This window comes from Colius striatus, chromosome 9 (genome assembly GCF_028858725.1).
Source record: "Colius striatus isolate bColStr4 chromosome 9, bColStr4.1.hap1, whole genome shotgun sequence".
Taxonomy (NCBI): Eukaryota; Metazoa; Chordata; class Aves; order Coliiformes; family Coliidae; genus Colius; species Colius striatus.
The window spans coordinates 29,706,543-29,729,497 of NC_084767.1; the positions used below are offsets into that span (position 1 = coordinate 29,706,543).

Below are 22,955 nucleotides of genomic sequence, written 5' to 3' on the forward strand. Positions count from 1 at the left end.
ATTGATGGAAAAACTATCCCTTGGACAGATCTTGGAAGGCAATTAACTGGTGGTTACCTGGTGTGAAAAGTCAGTGTGAAGTAGCCTACTCCCCCAGTAGTGGTTCTAGATGAAATATTGAACTGAAAAAACTGCAGAAAAATATTATACATAACTGGAGAAAAACAGAGCTGGAAAATAGTAACTGCCCCTGAAGATACTCAGGGTTAGAAATTCCATAGCTTCCAGTTTCAAGCATGCTGGCATCTGACCTCGTTAATGCTTGTCTTCTCAAGCAAGATTATACATTATTCCCATCCCCTTTTAAACATTCAAGTATCATTGGCACATCGTCTCTGAATTACCCTGATTCTTTCACTCATTGGCTCTGATTACAACCGTTTCACTCTTCCAGTTTCCTTCCAGTTAGCATTGCTGTTCAAGGCAGACATGGAGGAATAACAGGATGCAGTACTCCATTTTTCCCCAATTCCAAAGAGAACAGCAGGATGTATAGTTCAATTTGTGAATCGTTTCTTTGTTACTGATATTTGGCTTTTGTTGGGCTCTAACCTCACAATTCTTTTCTACAAAAGCAGACAGGTGTTTCCTATTCAGTAACTGAGCAGTCAGACCTGCCTAAAAACAGTGCTTTGCACTTGTCTCCATTGGATTTTATCTTTTTTTTCCTCTGAACTTCTTGATCGATTTGTTTATAGGTGCTGTTGGCAATAGACATACAGCCATATCACACATCACATTACAGGTTAAAATGTGTTATGCCTATTTTTTTTCCCTACAGATATGGGACTTAAGCAATCACACTGGTCTCTGTCACCTCCATTACTTCCTGAAAAACAGCTTTTCAACCACTTGGTTAATTCCATCTACGTATGATGAAAGAGAAAGGTCTTAAAGACTGGCTTCAACATTTTTTGTAAGGATCAACAGCTGAGCACAGAAGCAGTCTGGAACTACTTCCCTTTTCTTGAATGGAAACTCTTTGGCATAAGCACAAGATTCACATGTGCTGTTTGTCTTGTCAGCTGGCTCCTCCGTTCCTGAGCATTCACATCACTCCCACAATGAGACAGTGTTCTACTTTGGTCTGCTGATAAAACAAGGGTGAGAAAGGGGAGCATTGATAGGTGACCTCCCAGAAAAGCTAGAGTTGCACAAGACAGAGGTGGGAGCTACCGTTATTGTAGCAGTGTGTAGGGAGTAAAGACACATAGAGAAAATCTTCTTTGCTAGTTCTGCTCAAGGAAAAGCTTATTTTCAGACTCTAGAGTGCTGCTACTGCGATGCAGATATCCTGTATTTTGCCCTTCTCTTGACTGAAGCAGACAATGGCTTACCATGGACAAAGCAGGTGTGTTTTCTGAGCCAATCTGTACAGCTTTAACAAGTGGTTTACTGTTTTGGGGGTTTTTTTGGTACTTGAGTTACGCTTTTACACTTACTGAAGTTGCAATTGCAGCATCTACTGTACATTCTCTTTCCCTTATCTGCCAAAGAAAGGGAATCAGATTTTCTAAATATGTCAAGTAACTTCCCATGCATTTACAAAGGATTAAGAACTCTTAACTTTGCATGTGTGAAAATAGATCACTCCATTACTCTATATGTAGAAGACTAGAGAGCACATGGCTGAGTGCTCTTGTGACCAAATGCAATAAAGTTTAACTAGAAAGCAATATTGACCCACACAAGGACAACCTGAAGTATTTGAAAAAGCATTACTGAACAGCATGCACTTTGTCCATGCACTTTGTAAGCCTTTAAGCAAATATCCTTGTTCATTTTTTTCCTGCCCTTCAGAGGTGCAAAATATAGTCTGCTGTATTTAAAGAAGAAGCTAGAGGTATAGTTTTACTCCAGGGATAAAGCATTTTTAATTCTACAGTGATTATTACACCATGCAGTAAACAGCACCTACAAGCAGGAAAAAGTGCAAGTACAGAGGGCAACATACTAGAAACTATTTAATACTTACTACTAGCTCCTCTAGTACCAAGTACTTGAGAAATATATGAATGCAGAGTACAGCAATGTATACTCCTCGAAGACCTGAGGTCAGTCTTGTGGGTTTTTTTAATCTGCCTCATCATCACCTCCACAGTGCTCGATTTAGTAAGGCTAGACCTCTTAGTTCCACTCTTCTCAAGCAGGAACAATCTTTACCCTGAATTACTTCAGATTAAGTTGTAATTTTGTACAGTTTCAAAGTTATGAAGAGCCTGTGAGTTGGCATTGATTCAGTAACATCTGCTAGGCTTTTTTACTCAAAAACAGTAAGAAGTATTTTAAATGAGTCTGGAATTGCCTGTTCATTTCTATTACAGAATGTTTGATTTCTTTATGAAGCTTTACCTGAAAGTTGTAACTCTCTGTAGATTAAGAGTTTAATTATGTTTTGCAAAACTAGTTACATAGGAGGCTGTGAAAGCCTCTGTCCAGTAAGAAAGGTGTGTAACACTGACAAGAAAAGATGTGATCTGTGACACCGATCACTGAGGGAACACTCAGCCAAGAAAGAAATGAGGTAGCTCTGCTAATCTGGGACATCCATAACATGCACTTTGTAGAAACAAAGACAGCAGTAACTGTAGTATTTTAGAACTACTAGACACGAACCTACTTATTCTTTTGGGATTTCTAAGAGACAGTTTTCTCATTAAAGAAACCAAAAGTAGATAAAATTAAAGGGACTGAGTTCACTCTATCCTTTTCCCTTTAACAAGAGCCAATCTCCAATCCCTATATCATCAGTGCTCAGTTTTAAGAAAATCCTATTGAAAAGAAATGCAATTAAATATTCCTGACCAAAATATTAAAGTATGTGACATACAATATACATTGCCTTCCCAGGCAGGGTTGATGCCTCAACTACCTAGCAAACAAAGTAGCCCAACAAGCAAGTAAACAGAGTGGTAGGTATCTTCAATCACTCCACCTTTGACTCCCGAGTACTGAATTCCACAGGATCTTAGAAAAATCGGCACTTACCAAAATGTGAGTAAAGAGTAAAACCATCAAATGGTAAATTGCGAAGTCTTCCCCAAACAAAAAGTGTTTTCTGTGCATTAAGTACAAACACACAATACTACTCACAATTCCTCTTCTTTGCACTGATGGAGTGAATCACTATAACTACATTGTCAATCATTGACATTTACGAACACTTTTCATGTTTATTGCTACCAAGCATGACACATGCCACAAAGCCTGTAGTTTTCACTCTCAACAATCTAATTCCCACATGGTAGTAACTAATTATTACTAATGATAGTTCTAATTCCCAGAGGGAAATAGCATGGTAATAATGTAACTGGGAACAATTCATAAAGGTATTTTTCTAGGAAAATCAAAGGGAAATGAGTTCAGAGAAATCACAGTTAATGAGTCTTCCAAAGACTGATTTATCATGTAAGCATATCCTAAATATATGTAACAAGCAGCAGTCCTGTATAAAGTGCTCAAAGTAATTTTCAAGACTAATACCAGAATATCAGAAGTATCACATTTATTTGTGACTTATCCTTATGCCTAGTGTTCTCACCCAGGTGTTGCTGCTACAGAAGGCCCCCATTTCAAACTCCATATTGTAAAAGGATGACTGGAAATCTAAAATCATTTGCTTTCTGCTGCTCAGCAAGCAAATAGATAAAACTGCAATATCACCAATGCTGGTCCTGGGCTGAGTCTGTAAGACCACAACGTCAGCTTCAGCTGTTGGGTCTTCTGTTTCCATTGTAGATGGCAAATAAAAATCAGTTCATTAAAGACAAGAGCTACATAGTCATTGAAAGGCCTTTACCACACTTGTCATTTGCTTCCTTCACAATGCTATTTGGTTGTGTTTCATGGCTGTTTCCATCCCACCACTACAGAAAACCATTATCTACAGGATACATGCTAAATGTAGCATACTGACATCACCACAAACTGAATAATACAGGACAAATACTTTTTTATGCAAATTTATTCATTAGCTTTAACAACAGTAATACTTAAATCAATACTATGTCCAGCATAAGGTTGTATAATAAAATATGCTATTCTCATAAGATTGATTTCTAGTGTATACACTTTAAGGGCAGCTTTTATCCAAGTTTGACATAAAAAAATAAATAAATAAATGGCCAAAAATGGTTAAAGTCCTGCTAAGAAAGACTTCAGGCTCCACATTTCTCCAAAGCACTATCAGTACAGGTGTCTGTGTACATCTTAGACTTAAACACAAACAGGTTGTGCTCAAGCAGCACATGTTCTTTGACATTGACTCAGATCAGTATGTACAAGACCTTCAATTTAGACTTCATTTCTCTTAAAGCTAGCATCCACCTTCCTTTCTCTTATAGGATTGTCTTGCCTCCCAGCTGTATATCTACACAAATGAATCCTAGCAACATTATATGTACAAAATACAAATGTCTAATATCCTGCCAATACTACTACTTTGGCTTGGGATCCAGACTGTGCTATGTAGAGGAACTACTTACAAAACAAACTGCTACTCAAGACTGCACTGCTTTTGGAAAAATAAAAACATAACTTTGAGAACAGACAGGAACGTGGTATGCTCCTGGCTCTATTTGCTATGGTTTTGGAGCTCTTTAGATTTCAGGAACACATCCTCTCTGGGATGTCTGGTGCTTACAGCTACAGCATTAAGCTTTAGGCACACCAGGTTCTGAAGGCTATAGACAGTTCACAAGCAGCTGCATTTTCTGCTTTGTTTCCTTGATGGACAGTGAGTCCAATATATATGGTGGCATTCAGATGTTGATCAAAGTGCAGTTTTGAGGCACTCACTGACATTTGGGCTACTTTTATTTATATTTAGCAATACTAAAATCTGGTCCCAATTTACACATGAGCAAATGTATTTGGCAAATCAGAGGTATTTACTAGTGTATTTATCACATACCATATAAGCTACCCTTTGGGCATATTTATCCTACAAATCTAGATAAGCTTGTTTTATCTTCTGACTTTAAATTCTGCTGATGGCAAACTTCCCTTTTCCTTAAAAAACTTACACTCAGGAATGAGTCACAAATTTTAGGCCTACGCTAATTTACATATTTATCACATCAAAAAATCCAAAAGCTTGGTCAAAGTATGAACACTTACAAACCTAGTGAAAATATCCCTGAGAAACTTTCAGTAACATAACAGCGATGATTTGGTCCACTAGAGGAGAAAAATTCTTACATCCAGTTACTGAATACTAAGGGCTACAAGGACATCTGTTGTACATTGGATTCCCATTCATTCACTTCCAGACCTCTTACAATACTTTGTATCTTTGTATCTACTTAGTTTGATATAATGTTATCATTAGAAACTCTAAGATGAATGGCCTAGATTCAACCCTGGTGTAATGCCTTTAAAGACAATGGAGTTCACACATTTACATTCCAGGCTTGAAGTCAGGCAACATAGATGAGTGTGTCAAACACAGTACCTAAAATTTAAACCACCTTAAATGTTAGAGGATACTTTTCATAAGTTCAAAAACATATGTTTTTGCATAAAGCTTATTTTACAAAAAAAAAATTTAGAAATATTTAAATTTAGAAGCCATATTGTCATGCCATAGGAGAACTCAGAACACTACCAGGTTCAGCTCTACTGAGGAAGCAGAGTGCACAGTTTCCACAAAAGTGCACATGCAGTTAGTACATGTGCTGGGTTAAAAAAAAGCAAGAACTTCTTGAAAATCAGAGGGCTATATCATTCTTTTTTGCTTTAGAAGGCCACACAGTCCAACATCTCATTGTTTTAAAAATACCGCTAAAACAAAGTGAAATTCACATACAGCTAAAACAGATAAATGCAAGTAATCCACTTTTGGATTTGTTTTGCCTGGAATATTAATATTTTCCAATACATCAGGCTTTAACACAGTTTCTGAAAAAAGCTGCTTGTAGTCTGAGGCAAAAACTAAGCTAGCTCAAGACTTTATCTTTCTGTACCAGTACTCCTGACCTTAGCACTTTCTGCTACATCAAACTTGAACAGACCTGTCATTTGCAATTAAAAAAAGCCACGCTTTGTAATGTTACATCAATTGCTTCTGCTAAAATGAGGCTATGGTTTACTTTACCGAGTGCAACAAAAGTGTAATACAACATCTTGTACCTAGCACTTGTCTTAATTTGTAATGAAACATGCAAAAAAACCCACAAAGGTGTTTCTGTAAAGTTAAACCAGAACACATAGAATACTAAGAAGTTATTTTGGGAAACATCTGACCTTAAGACTCCACTTCAGGAATACATGAGGGATGTTCATATCAGTTTGAGAAGACAGGGTAGCAGAACTGATTATAGTAAGAGGAAAAAACAAAAAAATCCCAGAAAGCCAAATCCCTTGTTTTGCTCTGTGAGTGCAAAAATTATCAAACAAGGTGAGTATGCATAACTACTAAACAGTATCACTGTGAGGGTCAACAACAAAAATTCAACATTATTTTTGTGGTCAAATACTCATGAATAACTCTGGGGAACTTTTGAAACACCAGCCGTCAAGATCCAACTAGGTTGCCCTCTGCCAAACAGGAAATACTTTTACAGGGTCACTATAAGATGAATTTTAGCTCTCTTGGGACAGCTTCCTCAAACACCCAAGTTATTCATACAACTCTAGAGAAACACCTTAGGGTCAACAAAGGCAGTATATGTGGTTAACCATGATATTTGTTTAGCAAGTTAGTTAAGAGAAGCGGATCCTTTCAGACAGTAGATGTATTACCAGGTGGTGAACTGTCAGAGACCTCTTTGGGATCAGGAGTGCAACAAACAAAAAGTTGTTTTCCCAAGCTTTTTTGGGCAAATCTGAAGTACATTATGTGGCCCATTGCAACAAAAGACACAGAAATAAGCACCAATAAGCCAAAAGCTTCAGGGTTTGGGGCCAAGATGACCATGATGAAGTGCAGCAAATCAAGAAGATAATTCATGGAGTTTTGGACACCGTTTATGATGCCTCTTTCAGATTCTACCACATTCTCTTGGAGCAACTGTGTGACAGTCAAATCAAAGGACCAAAGGCCTACGGAGAGAAAAAAAAAAGTTATGCATACAACTGGGCTTCTCATAGTACACTTTAGTTACTGGCACTGTTCAATTCATACTTCTAAATGTTCCCTTATGCCAAAAATGCACACAAGCTAGTCTCTTGTCGGACTAGACTGGATTTGTTACTGACAGTCCAGAGCAATTTATTTCCCATTTACTAATACTTCCTGAAATAATACATCAAGCTTAACACATTTACTTGCCTGTCACACTTCTCTTCAACACGCCTATTAAAGTAACAATAACTCGGCTAACTGTTCCTTATATAAATAACTCTTCTGCAACTATTTTACAGTGTATTCATGACACAGGGTCACCATAAGATGAATTTTAGCCAAGTTCTGCATGTCATCTGCAAGAAATCAAACATTAAACTAAGATCACAAATTTACACTAGTCTTGGTTGACACCAGCCTCTATACTATTTTAGTCTACTAATGATTCAGTTCTAAAAGTTTACCTTGCAAACAAACTTAATACATGTGAATCTAGTATTTTACTCCTTCAAAATTCAGAAAAAGCTGCAGAAATTAGAGCATGAGAATTATACAGATGAGAATTACTGTTCATTACATTTATCTATTTGACTGCCTCTTCTGTTGACAGATACTAATATTAAACTAACCAGGAACTCCTCAAAAAAATTAAGCTGTCATCCAAATCAAAGCTTGTTCTAAACTTCTTTGCCAGTCACAAGTTCAGAAGTTAAAAAAAATTTTAATGAATTGGTTAACTTAGTAAACAGCGAAGTTTGAAGGTTTTCACAGCAAATGTGCTTTGTTCTGTTTCCTAGTAACAAATGGTTTTATTTGGTTGTGAAGGAAAATTATTTAGAGATGCAAATTCCAAAAAACAAGTTACGTTCAACTCCAAATGTGATAAACTCCTCCTATCACTGATATAGGATACTCAAGAAACTAGTACTGCAGACTCTGCACTGGCAACACTACAGCAAGACGATTTCACTGTTATGTGAAGTGTTATGACTCAGCCTCAGAATTGTGATACAGCACTTCAACTATAGCCTAAAATTCTAAACTCAAATTTGTATTTAGTTGATGGCCACTGTAATATTTAGAATGAGAAGGAGACAATAGATAATATATTTTTATAGCAACAAAATACTTACCAACTCTAGCAGCGATGACTCCTGCAAATAGGAGACTAACAGAGATTAAAGGCACAGGCTCAGGACTCATCTCTGGGTCACTGTTAGCAGGAGTAGTAGACCCGTTTAACAAGTTGGGCATTCCAGTTGCAAAAACCATTTCAGGCTTATCTTCTGGAGATGCTATAGTAGGTAATGGCTCACTTTCAAAGAGCCTGGCACTAATGTCAGCAAATGGGGAAACAGTCAAATCCATAGGACTTCCAGGCATGAATACAGAGATTACACACAAGACCAGACAAGAAAACTGAGCAACTCCAGAAATAAGCCCCGTGCGAACCAGGCCACACTTGCGACGAAGCCAAGTAAAAGCTACTGTTCCCATGATTCCAGTGACTGCCGAGGCACCCATCAAGAGGCTTAGCACAGAGCCACTCAAACCCTGAGTGTATGCATAGCCTGTAGTAATACAATCAAAGCCCAGAACAGTCATATACAGAAATGCAAGACCCATGCCTGCAAGAAACACTGGCTGGTTGTAGTACGCAACCCATCCATCACGAAACGTGATGAAAGGCTCAGCAATCCGGGAAACACAGCTGACTTCCTTCTCCTGTTGAGGCTCAAAGCCAGTTGCATCTTTCTCAACAATTAACTGCACTCCTTCAGCAGGTTTCATGTCACACTCTGTAAACAGAAATGTAATTGTTAGATACGCTCTTTCCTAAGAAGTGCGGAACGTAAACTGCAAGACAATTGTTTGCAGCTGGTAAGTTCATTGCTGCAGAAATGCATCAAATTCTGCAATCAACCTTTGATTACTGAGGTGTCTTTAAGTGTCCTTACATTCCATCTGTATGGCAAGATTAAGAAAAGTTTATCCCTATCAATGTGAATTCCTGTTTATTTAATTAAACCACAGCAGAAGCAAGCATTGTCCATTTATCTTCTTATGACTGAATGCTCTATTTCCATAAAGGAGTTATTTGCTTAATGAGTGTCAGTTAACATTTTCACATAGCTTTGTATCTTTAAATGCACTAACCACAGAAAGAATGGAATATTGAACCTGTCGATATTTCATGCACACCCGAAGAACCAAGGCAGAGATGCTTGCTGAAGCCTAGCAAAGCCAAAAGCTTTCAAAACTTGACTTAAAAATTTGATGATGCTTTTCTACAATTCCACCTTCACTCTAATACAGGAGAAAGGCACTTCCACTTGCCACAAACAAAAATTCAAAACACCCACAGCAGTACTTAGATTAGTAACATGGACAGAAACTATACAAATGTTTGGATGCTGAGCAGTGTTTTCACACTGTCAAGTGTAAAACAGCACATGCAGCAAGGGAGACACATCAAGTATTTGTGCGATTTGTAAAAATGCAAGTCATCTACTAAAATCAGAATACTGCAATAGCAAAGACTAAGAGGTGTTTCCTACACATTGGCATTTACTAGATGCTTCATTCTTCAAGAGCATTCAAAAGCATACAGAGTCTTCCATGCCCTTTATCTTGCTTCCCTATCCTAGACTGCCATCTGCTTTGTCCCATATCTATATAGATTGAAAGCAGTGTCTGTAGAAAACAAGTCAATGCTGAGATAGTGAATATACCGTGAATCTGAACAGTAGTCTCTTTGGTGTTTTCAATACCTTTTTTTACATTCAGCTGTTTCAGTTCTGATTCTTCAACCTTTGCAGATTTGAGAGCCAGAGTAGGGGTTTTCTGATAAACCTTCCAGAGCAGCAGGTATTCCACACACATTGACATCAAGTTCCAACCAGAAATGAATCCACAGCCAATCACGGGAGAGCCAAACGTCATTATCTGGCCAACTGCCATTGGGGCCAAGATATTGGTCAACTGATCAATTCTTCTTATTGTGGCATTCATATCTGTCAGAAATTATTTGATGATATGAAGTTGCTGAACATTTACAGTGAAATAGTCACTAACACCACTGAGAATTGCACATGTATACATATCAAGCTAAGAAGTCTTGCTCTAACTGTAAGAGGTTCCAGTAGAGTTAAGACTGTACACCAGAGCCACTTGTACAGTGTTCCAATGTTTAAGTTTACTGTGACCAACAAAAGTGTTTGCAAGCCAAATCCCTACTCCTGCCAGTCCTGCCTGCATGAGGCTTTCCAGGTTTAGCATGCTGGGTTTACAGTGAAAATATACTCCTGCAGGTAAGACTGCTAGTCACAAGATATTACTCTTACATTCTAGTGATATGTTATGGACTTTTAAGCCTTTCTCTACAGCATTCAAACCCATCACATACAAGTCCAGATATTAACAGGAATCTCATACAGTAGAATTCTTCCCTGTAAAGATAACTATGTCTCAATACCATGTATTTTTCCATTTACTTCTAACAACTGGTTACCACAGTAGTCCCCATGATAGCAGCAGACCTTTGAAATGTCTTTAACTTTCCTTATTGAGTCACATCAGGTGATGGCAGTTGTAGGCACTTCTAGAACTTGCTGAACCAAAAGCCTCACTCCTTTCTGTTCCAGGCTTTGATGTTTAAAGTCAATACAAGCAGCCCTTTCTTTGCATGAAAGAATGCTGGGTAGAGGATGTCTCATCCTCCCCAATCTTATCTTTAGCATCATTACAACCTGCAGGTTCCCCAAAAGTTTCCAATTAACATCCTCATCAGAAAGCTCAGGCAATGTGGATTGGATGGGTGGACAGTGAGGTGGATCGAGAGCTGGCTGAATGACAGAGCCCAGAGGGTGGTGATCAATGGCACAGAACTGAGTTGGAGGCCTGTGGCCAGTGGAGTTCCACAGGGATCGGTTCTGGGGCCAGTCTTGTTCAACATCTTCATCAACGACCTGGATGAGGGGACAGAGTGTACCCTCACCAAGTTTGCTGATGACACCAAACCAGGAGGACTGGCTGATTCACCAGAAGGCTGTGCTGCCATTCAGTGGGATTCTGACTGGCTTGAGAGTTGGGCTGAGAGGAACCTCATGAGGTTCAACAAGGACAAGCGCAGAGTCCTGCATCTGGGAAAGAACAACCCCATGCACCAGTACAGGCTGGGGACTGACCTGCTGGAGAGCAGCTCTGCAGAGAGAGACCTGGGAGTCTTGGTTGATAATAAGCTAAGTATGAGCCAGCAATGTGCCCTCATGGCCAAGGCCAATGGCATCCTGGGATGCATGAAGAAGAGTGTGGGGCTGTTTAGTCTAGAAAAGAGGAGACTGAAGATGAAATGTCATTAATATTTACAAATATCTAAATGGTGGGTGTAAGGAGGTTGGGGCATCCCTTTTCTCTATGGCACCTAGCAACAGTACAAGGGGTAATAGGATGAAGTTGGAACACAAAAAGCTCCATTTAAATATAAGAAAAAAAACTATTTCACTGTGAGGGTGATGGAGCAGTGGCACAGGCTGCCCAGAGGGGTTGTGGAGTCCCCTTCCTTGGGGATCTTCAGGACCCGCCTGGGCATGTTCCTATGCGACCTTATCGAGGCAGGCCTGCTTTATTAGGGGGGTTGGACTGGAGGATCTCTAAAGGTCCCTTCCAACTCTACCACTGCATGATTCTAATAGTGCCATTGTTTAACCACTGAAAGTTGCTAGACTCTCAAAATAGTTTAGATTATCAGGGCTTCAGGCTGCTTAGACATGCATCTAAAGCCATTTTACAGTCCTATTATTATTAAATTGGAGCTTTTGAAGAGCAAGTGAAACTATATAATATCATGAAGCTGCTTTTCCAAATCTGTAGAGTTACTCTTTGCCATTCAAATAAATGTTTAGGCTATTCTACTTGGAATTCAAAGTCAATTCAATGTTAACTATTTGACTGCTGGCTAAATCAGAGATGAGTAAGTTACATACTTGTTTTGAAAATATTTGGCTTTAGAAATTCCAAGAACTAAGCTTTGAGTTATTTGAGGAAGGGTGATATTACCACTCAGAAAGGTACAAAATAAAAGTGAAAAATTAATCAAGGACAACTACTATCTTACTTAACCAAGGCTTCTCCTTGAAGAAAGGTAACAGCAGTACAGTATTTGCTGTATTTACAGTATTTGCTGAGAAGTCAATTTGCTGCTGATGTTCAATTTAAGTTAAGAAATTTCAACAGTCTCCAAGTTACACTATGATTAAACAAATAATAACCCTACTCAGCCTGGAAAAGATCCCTTAGATAGATTTGTTGAACTAAGGTGCTTAGTTGAGTGCTTTTTTGTTTTTAAATTAAATGGCATGAGAATTTAAAAGTAATCTCTTGCCTGATTTTTTGGTACATATTGTAATTGGTCATACAACTGTGTCCAAGATCACACAGTACAGAGGCAACATAGCCTCCCCTGCCACAGTTCTTCACAGGTGTGGTCAGTACCTTATTGCAAGTGTAGTAAGTAGTAGATGGATAGGGGAGATGATTTGCTGAATAAGATCTGACACTAGAAGAAAGGTTAGTGAGAACCATTAGAACTTTAAGGCTTTTACATGTAGATGTTACTTTTGTACCTGTGATTCCCATGAATAAAGCAAGTTAACCTGTACTGTTGTTCTACAAAAGGCATGATCTAGAAAGGCACTGTAAGGTCAAAATAGAAGACTGGAAAATTTGTGTACCAGGAAATGAAAGTAAGATTCATTTAATGCATTTAATTAACAACTAGGCTCTCCTGGATGAGATGAGTAAAACAGATTCCCTCATTGGAGACAAATATCAAGAGCAAAGCTCCAACATAGGATTTAAATCTTTGAGAGGACTCTGATATGTAAACTGAACTTTACGGGAAATTTAACCAGCTTCATATTGGAAAAAAAAAAAATCACAGTCCAGAAGCTGAAATGCAGTCTAGACTTGGAGGTATCTAAACTCCATAAGTGTCAGACTTAAAACTTCAGTCCTAGAGTTACTTCACTGAGCCATCTATATCCTTGAAACATTAAGCTGCTCTGTGCCTTGTTTGCACTTCAGTATTTGTTCCTCTAACTGGGAAGTCCATTCAGAGGGTATTCAGAGGCCTGATTCAGAGTCCATGTGGCCTGCCCAAATTCATCACAGAAAGTGCTGCTTCCCACACTGTCACAATCAAAGCAGCACCATAGTCAAAGATCAGCCATACACTCCTTGGTGGAAGCACCTTGCAGCCAGGAGCACTCCTCAACAAAGGAAAACCAGGTTCATTGCATTCCTGGAGAGGATTCCAAGGAATCACTCACATCCAAGTAGTGTCATGACTACCGAGATGCAGAATTTGAATGAGAACTCATTCTCACCCACTAATGTCATGCCACTGCACAAGAAATGGGAAAGAAAAGAAAAACTATTTATTAGGCAAAAAATATTAAAGCTGTAGCCTAATACCAAAGGTACCAGATGTCAGCAGAATACAGAGCTTTCAGCTCCAACTACAGAAAACTGTTTACAGCTCCAAGTTAGACATCTAATGCCATAGAAGTGCAAGACTTCAAGTATCTGCCTGCACAGCATTTCCTACTGGCAATTTCCTGATCCACCTACTTTACTGTTCTGGACTTCATTCTCATGTACCTCTTTCTTTGATCCCTCTGTGAGGAGCCCAGTTACGCAACAGTTTTCTGTTTCATTCCAGGGACCTAAAAATAAAGTATTGCAACACTTGGCTTTAAGTGCCTGGGAGTTAAATAGCTTTTCTATTAAACAGTGGTTATTTGATTTAAGAGTGTGGTGTATGTTTATTTGTTCAGCAAGAATAAAGTTTTCCTGACAAAGCTGCAGTATGACTAAAAGGAGGACAAAATAAGTCTAGGGATGTCCAGTTGTAATCACAACAGTAACTTCTAATCTCACTAAGTGCCATCCAGGGCAGAGAAGAACAAAACAAAGGCTGTTGTTTTTAACTGCTGTACTCTCATAATATCTGAAACTCAAAAAAAAAAAAATGACCTCTGTAAAACTCTAGCCTAAAATTCAAGCTTGGAAAGTAAGACATTTAAGATATTAAAAAGGCAACATATTTCACCTGCCAGTTTGCTTCTGTCTTCCCCTGCAACCACAACAATCCAGTCCCTCTGAATTGTGATCGCTGTGGCAGTGCTGGCCAAATTGGCAATATTGGCTATTGTGATAACCAGGATATAACACACCGTCTAGAAAAGTGGGGGAGGAAAAGAGTTAGAACATGAGAAAGCTGATGAAGGGATATCTCCACTCCCATCCTGTACAACCAGAAAAAACACTTTTACATTTGAATCCATACATTTTAGTGTTCTTCTTCAGAGAAAACAAGATCAAGTCTACTTTACAATTCCTGACAGAAACCAATCACCTCTGTTTACCCAACTATCTAATTTCCTTTACCCTTTTAGGTCCCAGGAATGTCTAAACAGAAAAATAAAGATCAGCTGTCTCCCATGCTCCCAAAAGTTTCCTTGTAAGTTAGTTCCTTGATTAACAAGTTCAAGAACTCACAAGAAGCCATCCATGGTATAAGGTCAAAAGCTGTGTCTTAAACAAGAAGATAATCATCAGGATTATACCACACAGGATGACAGATGCATTCTGTACAACCAAGGATGTCTGGGCCACTGTTTCAAATCAAAACAGAGAGCAACAGTTACCAACACAAGAATGAGCTAACTACAAGCTTAAGGAAATTATAGTTAAGGAACATGCAGAGATTCTTTATATGTTGTTCTCCTGTTCTCCCCCCAAAGTATAGCGGTAAAACTATACTTCACAATAGGTTTTCAATCTTCTGTTATCTTAAGAGAAACAAAATTCAGGTCTGATGTAACTCCATAGCTTACAACAATTCATAGCTTTTAATTTACAGTCCAAGTAGGTCTTTTCTCAAAAGAGAAACTGTACATGTTTTAATGCTGTCACTATCTTTAAAATGATAAAAACAAGACTTAGCTTGAGTCTCTAAAATTCATCTTCAGCATACCACAGAAGTGAGGCTACTTGGTAAACTCTTGGAAAGTAAGAATTTTTAAGAACTTGATACCATTTTATTGATAAAACAGACTAGAGTGTACATACTTAAAGTATGTATAATTCAAATACAGTGCATGTTTACAATTAAGTGGAAATCATTTCTATCCAGATAGATGACAAATAGTGGCATATACTACCAGACTGTAAAGAACTTGATCTGTAGTCCATTCAGTGCTTTCCACCTTTTATATTTCTATGAATCTACATATTATACATATTTAGCCTGAGTAGTGGACATACAATGCAAAACTATTCTTCTCGTCTTTGAGAAAATCTTTGTCTAATCATTACCACTCTGAAATACTATCCTTAAAAAAAAAACCTGGACAAGCCTTGTTCCCAGAGTTAACTCCTCAAATAAAATAAAACAGCTTTATCTTTTTACATTAATTCAATTCATCTTTAAATTAATAGCCTGTTCTAGGCATCTAACCTTTGAGCCTGGAGTTCTTGTCCACCCAGTCTCCAATAATGGCTCCCAGGAGAAGAACTGATCCTGCCACAACCAGTCCATAGACTGCAGTCAGGAGTAGGCTGTTTCCATAAAGTTCAACCAGGAATACAGACACAGCGAAATGCCACATACGATCTCCCTTTTAAGAGTAACAGAGAGTACACACACAGCATTACTATTTGCAAGCACACAAGTTGACTCTTTTACTAGTGCCTTGACAAAAGTCTGTAGTAAAGTAAAGGTTTATGACACATGCAGGGGGGAGGTATGGGGGGATTTCGTTTGGTTTTCTGTTGCAGGGTTGGGTTTATCTTTTAGTTTCTGGGCTTGGGTTTGTTATTTTGATGACTATATCTGTCAACACTCATTTTATCCCAGTGCCATTAAGATTATCTGTTCTAATCAAGTGCAATGTTAAAGCTTGTAATATGTCAAAAATCCCAGATATTTTCTATTATAATATTACAGGACAATGTCTATTATCAGTCACATACAACAAGTCTCAAAGCTTACAATGATTCTCCAGCACAAATATTAGCAATAGATTTATTGATTTCTGATATTATTTAAATAACTTTAAGACGGCAGTTCACTCTTGAATGATCAAAGCTTAAATGCTGCTTTACAACACAAGGGCCACTCAAGTCAGAGAAATTCATAATACACTTCAGGATAGACACGGGTAAATCAAGGAAGGTGTTGTCTTAAATGTTAACTGAAATTTCTGAAGTCAGTGGATTTAAGCTCTAGTAATATTAAGTATCACCATATCACTAAAAGGTAGAATATCACTTTAACCTATCGCAAAGTCATTGCTCATCAGTAAAGATGCCTGAAATGTCCAAATGAAGTAATTTTCGTGCTATTCAAAACATTTTTACATTTGATACCAAACAGACCTGTGGCTTGCATACAAATACACTGAGGTTTTTATGTTGTTAGATGAGAGGAGTCACATCTCACTTTATTTTTAAACATCCACTACAGAAAGCACTTTATGAATAGAAGAGACAGATGAAAAGAAATCATTCATACCATTCTAGGGCATAGTTTGTTGAATATGAGTCCCTGATGTTAGTCTTATCAGCCAAACATGAAACTGTTTTATTCTGCTGCCTTATAAACCACACAATTGCTATGCAATACAGCAAACAGTACAAACTTCTAAGGATCTCAAATATCCTAAAGGGCTGAGGGAGGTATAACATAAAAGCACTTTTTAAAAGCAAAGTCTGTCGTCAAACCTAACACTTCATATAACACAGAAATTAAGAGATAAATAAAAAGCATGCTATCTGCAGGGCCAAAATAATTGCACAGTTTGAATAAGGTAATTGCACAGTTTGAAACAAGCAAAGCCTTTATTTTATATACTTAATCCCACTTTAAAGTGTCTCAAAGCATGGATATTTCAACTCTCAAAAAAATTACTACAGTTTAGCCTCACTATCCTTTTAAAGGTGGTTCTTGTTCTTCTGTAATTATAATTATGCCTATAATCACTTAACAACTTATACAATCCTATCTTAGAACTGCAGTCAACAAGAGTCACCAGGCTACTACATACTGACAGGCCTCCTAAGTGGCACAGATAAAGCTGGAAAGTTGCAACTGGCCTACTGACAGCAATGAATTAAACACATAAATATACACTGTATTTCTATTTCAGCATGTCTGGTTAGCAATTCTTTTGAGCCAAGATTTTTCATCTGAAAACACACTAGAACAAGGAGTTGGCTCAAAATATTAATATTAATATTTTTATATACTAATATTGTTAAACAGATGAACAGACATCTTGCCTCTAGTGTTATGGTGTGCAGCATGGTTTTCCAACTCTGCTGTCACCTTTACTCACATACTCTGAGAACAGTCCCACTGCCCAGCTTTGAAGCACTCAGAGTGCAGTAAGCAGGATTGGCCAAAATGCCAGTTAGGCACTCTGTGAGCATTACTGACAAAAATCTTGCAGTTAACAACCTTGGCCTCTGAAAAGTAGCAAATCAAACAGAAATAGCATCACTCTGCTCCTTCAATAATATTAATAATTGATAAAACATTGTACTTGTTTAAACAAGTGTTTGATACCACTCCAAGCCCTTCTACTCATTAACAAACATCAACATGAACTTTCAGGTTAGTGAAAGTGAGAAGTTGCCAGAGTAATGCATGCAACATTAACTGTGTATCAGTCATTTGCTCAATGCTATATAAAGCACACGTTAAATCAGTTCAAATCCAAGACTACAGAGAAACCAAGAAATATTAGGGAGGAAACCTTCCACTTTTTTAAAATCAAGCCATTGGATAGAGACTTAAGATTGTATTCTAAAGCCACGTAATAAAATTTAAAATATATGTGAGTAGAACCTAGAATGCCTACTTTTGCTGTACAACTTGAGATTTTCACTGTCCTTCAAATGAGTAAAGACTGATATAGCAAGTTACTTTTGTAGAGAAGGAAAGCATTTCTGGAAGCAAGCATTTTGAACGAAAGAGAAGCATCTCCCAACTCAACAAGTTTGCTGATAAGCAGCAGTAATGGGTCCATTGTAAACACTGAGCTATTTTAATTAGTAAGCACACAAGTTCCTCAAATACACGTGGCAATGGACTGCCCTGTATTCTGTTATGGAATACATTTTATTTTTTTTCACTTGGATCTTACTCTGTAAGGAGACTCACTGATTCTGTAGTTATTTAAAACCATAAAAAGGTACAGAACCAGGTCCTCAGGGTTTCAAGTTCTGCACTACTCTGCACTAATGAAAGCTGAATCTACTGCAGTGTATCATAAAGATTAAGATTACTTTTAAGAGCAAGGTGTTGCAATAAGATCTCCATCTTTACGGCAGTGCGGTACTCTGTAAGGATTTTTTTGGAAAGTACCAGTAACATTCAGGTAAGTCACTGCTACATAAACAAAAATTCTACCTCTACCATGACAATATTTTACTTACCCAAGTAGACAGTGCATGTCCAAGATAAAGAAGAAACTTTGCAGACGTAAAATAGGCAGCCACTGATCCTAAACGAGAAATAAGAGACAAATGCTAAAGGAGATTCGGGAACATACACCGCATTTCAGTACGCACCGGGTACTACTCGCCGTCGGGTAAGAATCCAACACCGTCTCGGTGCGAAGCCACCCCCAGGACACACCGCGGTTTGGAGCGGCGGATTCGGCACCGGAGCGCACCAGCCGCGGTCAGCCCCGGCGGGCCCCCTCTCCCCCGCCGCCCCGCTCGCCCCCAGCGAGCTAGCGAGAGGCGCCTGGGCCGCCGCGTACTGACCGCAGCGCCGCCGCTCGCCCACCGACTCGGCTCCCCGCGCCATGCCGGCCCGTTCAGCCGCTGCCAGAGCCCGATGCCGAGAGAAGTGGGGGAACGCGCGGCTTTGCTCCGTGTTGCCTTCCCCGACTTAGCTAGCACTGTAGCTGAAGTCGGAAAGCCTTGGCCTTATGCGCCGCGGGCGGCCGGGGACGCTCCGCCAACGAAGGGCCGAGCGACGCCCGGCTGGCTCTACCGGGCCGCAGCCGCCAAAGCCTTCAGACTGAGCCCTGCGCCGCGCACCGCCCTTTGTAGGCGGCCGCGGGCCCCGCCCCCGGCCAGCCCCGCGACGGCCCCGGCCAGCCGCCGCCACTGCCCGGGAGGGCCGCGCGGCCCGCTCCGCCCCGCCAGACACAGCTGCCGTGTAGCTTCGGGGGCTTGGCGGTGGCCGGAGGCCTGCTAGCAGGCGCGAGACTCACGTAGAAAGTAGCACGGCGTGCTGTCTGTGCCTTGAGCCATAAGCGTTCTTCGCTTGATTTGACTCTTTTCTGTTGTCTTTGCATTTTCTGACATTTAAAAAAATATTAAATGCTTTAATATTCACATAGATAAAGAAGCTAGGGTTGTAAGATAAGCACCAAATATCACAAGACTGTGGCTGAAACATTGGCAAATGATAGTGCTCCCAGTTCATAGCTTTCAAAAACACCACAAGGTACCAAAATTTAAGCTGTTTAACTGAAATAACCTGTCCTAAAGAAGATGTTGCAGAATTCACCCACCTGATGCTCAGGCTGTCAGCTCCAGATGAAGAATCCTAGTTCCTACTGTATTTCTTTTTTTTTCTCCATATGTGACCCACTTTTGCTATTGGCCAACCAACAAAACCTACACTTTTATGGAACTTAAAAAACGGTCAAAATGTACACTAGGCTTTTTTTTTTTTAAGCCTTAAGTATCTGTCCTGGTGCTTCAGAAAACATGACTACTCTTAGTTGCCAGGGCTAAGATAATTTTTTTGTTGTGCAATACTACAAAGTTCCCTCCTATATGTGTAAAACTGCTTCTGGTTTATTGTTTTTTTTTTTTCCTTGAGTATATAGGCCATCCCAGAAGCAAATGCCTGATGTAACAGCCCAATGTGGTTTTGCCACTCCTGTGATCTTGTTCAAAGTATTTCTTGTATGTATTAGATGACTTTCTAGATATGAATCACAGTTTAGCATTTGCATAAAGAGAACTATACCTTGCGAAAAAACAATACAGAAATAAAAATTCATATAAACACAGGAAGCCTAAAATTAGTATTTTAATGGGATTGGTTTTCCTAAGGGAGTTGTTTCTTCTTATGGCACGTTCCTTAGAAAAATGCTCAAAAACTTTTCTGAGATTGGCATCAACTGTGGAGGAAATTTTCTTGATGGCTTATCTTGTAAAGCTTTACTGTTTAAGCTGTATTCTTCTTTACTGACAGATAAAACAATAGTTTTCGTAAAACACAACATTTTAAATATTATTAGCCCATATCAAATAAATAAGCTACAGCATATAAAAATCAACTGATAGTTGGGTTTCAGTCCATTAACGTTCAGTGCTTGCGCCTTTACTGACACTTTGGGTGTATCCTGCGAGTAAATGCATTGAATTCATTCAGTGCTTTCCTAAGAGAGGCCCTGGGCAGGTTCATCGCACCTTCAGCAGCACGGCAACACACAGTCTGAAGGAGCACTGCAGGATGCTTGGAGTGTGTCTTTTCCACTCTTGTCCCTGGTGGCCCTTCTGGCCACTGTTACAGTTATCAGAGCAGCAATGCTGGTTAGGCCTTTTTTGTCTCTAGAGAACAATTTAGACTGATTAAATAATAATTTCTGACTGAATGCTCACTATACATGTGCATATGGGTAAAATCATACCTTTGTTATTTTTTCCCACACGGCATGAGAAAAGGCCAAGAAAACATACATACCATCCTTGGAAACTGAAAAGGCAATGGCTTCTATATCTCTCTGGGATTTCTTGTACAGAAGTATGTATAGTGTGTCCAGTATGTACACAGTGAATCCAGCATGTCTATGATTGTGTTGGATATCTGTGACAGATTGCATTATATGTGACCCAGTGCTGCCCTGTACACAGTAAAGTCACCCTGTCCGTAGTGCACCATGTACAACACATAAGATTGGCATAGTGCAAATAAGCCATGCAGTTCACACACATAGGTCAGAAGTGTTCAGACATACCAGAGTCACTGCATGTGTGATGCAGGGTACCTACTACCAATAAGCACAGTAGATACCATCCAAAATTTGTTATATCTGGAGGCAGTAACAACACCTTTTCTAACATTTTGACCTGAAGGTCCTACATTCATGAAGCATTTGTCTTACTTCCAAAAGCACTGGAGTTGGTAGGTAGGGGAAATCTATAGTTTTTCTCCTGCATTTGCCACCACTTTGCTGCATGACCTTTCCCCAGATGCTTATTTAAAATACGTCTATGCTTAGGTTTCTTTCCCTCCCAAACAGGGAATAACAGAACATTCCTTACAAGATGGATGTTAAGCCTAAGCACTTGGATTTTTACACCGAAGGTGCTGCTAAAGAAGACCCAAACATTCTTTTTCATACTCTGCTAAATCAAAATTTTATTAGATTGCTTTGTGAAGCCCTTGCAAATATGTTTAAAGATGCAGCTCTTGTTTCAGGTTGGCTGTCTCACCAGAGTCTTTTCACCGCAATATTTACAGATTTCTGATGCATTTAGGGAGGTGTTTAATAGGTGGAAGCTGCATGAGAGGAGTTACCAGTTTTACTTGGTATAGACCCGACTCAGCACTCTTGCAGCAATAATTTACATAATGGCATAGTATACCAGCTGTGGATTTGAACCCAAGTCTGACTAATTGTGGCAGAGTGGAAGTGTAGACAAAAAAGTGGGATCTGGAGACACCCGATACTTCTTCTGTCTGAACACAGGTACCAAAATGTCTTTAGATCCAGAAAATTTGCTTCTTGATCAATGTTTAGGTTTGCAGGTAACAGCTTCATAGTTTTCAGAGGTAATCGTTCCAAGAGGATTTGCATCTAGTATGAGCAGAAACCCTGGATTACGTTAGCATGTGTTGACCAAAACAGTAAGAGAACCCTGCTATGCAGGTAACCCTTGTTCTCTGCCGCTCTCTGGAATATCTATGTTTGTGGGCAACCCCATGGCCTCTTCTATCACAAAGCCAGCCCTAGCCTACTTAATAATCTGGTGTTTCCTGTTCTTACCTACGTCTCTGCTGTTCCTATGGGTACAGGAAGGCTTAATCCTTTCTCTTATTACTACATTTCCAGATTATTAGATAACATGATTTATCATAATTTTATTTCTTTTTTCATAGGAGGAAAAGCTTCTCAGAATTTATATTTACTTTATTTTTTTTTACTTTATTTTTTATTTTTCAGACTTTATATTTACTGCTATTGTAGCTGTCACAAAGGCATTTTATTATCAGTAGAAGTCTCTTATGCTTTATTAAAAATATAGGACTAGTGTCTCTCTAGTTATTATTAGAGTGTGAAGAAATGTAACTACTAGATTAAATATAAAAATAATTTCATTCAGAAGATAGAAACATTCTTCAAAATGTTTGTGATGAGACAGCCCTCTAGAAATGAGAAAAAGTTAAAGTATATTTCACTCCTCTAGCAACAAGGGCAATAATTCAACTACAAGATGTAAACAACTGAAAATGTTTTAATTATTGGTAAGCACATAACTATGATGCTAAGAATATTCAGAGACACTTCCAGGAAGGATGTCTTGAAAAATAAGAGAGGATGTATTTTGCCTTTAAACAACTGCCCACATCAGTGGCTGCTTCTTTAAACACTGTGCTTGTAATAGAGTTGCTGAATCTAGAGCAATAGTAATTTGACAAAATAATACACACAAACGTCACCATGCTTTAACCAAAGAGGCATGAATAATAGAGATCTCATGTAAGCTCATATCTTCCACTCTGCTGACAAGCTTCATAAAGTTTAATTATGATTTTACCATTCATCAAGACACCCCTTCTTGCTGTGCAGAGTGG

At 38.9% G+C, this 22,955-nt stretch overlaps 1 protein-coding gene across 1 annotated transcript; it reads right to left on the reverse strand.

The window, feature by feature from the left end:
- Window positions 1-3,946: 3,946 nt before the first annotated feature.
- Window positions 3,947-19,161, reverse strand: SLC40A1 (solute carrier family 40 member 1). Its single transcript, XM_062002301.1, has 8 exons — window positions 18,899-19,161; window positions 18,566-18,633; window positions 15,585-15,744; window positions 14,624-14,739; window positions 14,175-14,301; window positions 9,835-10,077; window positions 8,197-8,862; window positions 3,947-7,041 (listed from the first exon to the last, which is right to left on the reverse strand). The coding sequence occupies exons 1-8, from the start codon at window positions 18,939-18,941 to the stop codon at window positions 6,722-6,724; spliced, it is 1,743 nt and encodes a 580-aa protein (XP_061858285.1). The 5' UTR covers window positions 18,942-19,161; the 3' UTR covers window positions 3,947-6,721.
- Window positions 19,162-22,955: the final 3,794 nt, after the last annotated feature.

Bases quoted from the DNA above. Each gene is read 5' to 3' on its own strand.
- SLC40A1 (XM_062002301.1), bottom strand. From the start codon at position 18,941: ATGGCGCGGGGAGCCGAGTCGGTGGGCGAGCGGCGGCGCTGCG. The intron at 14,302-14,623 runs GTGAGTTCTTGA...CCACTTTTCTAG, and splicing joins TATACCATGGATGGCTTCTT to ACGGTGTGTTATATCCTGGT. The intron at 8,863-9,834 runs GTATTGAAAACA...TTCTGTTTACAG, and splicing joins ACAGCTGAATGTAAAAAAAG to AGTGTGACATGAAACCTGCT.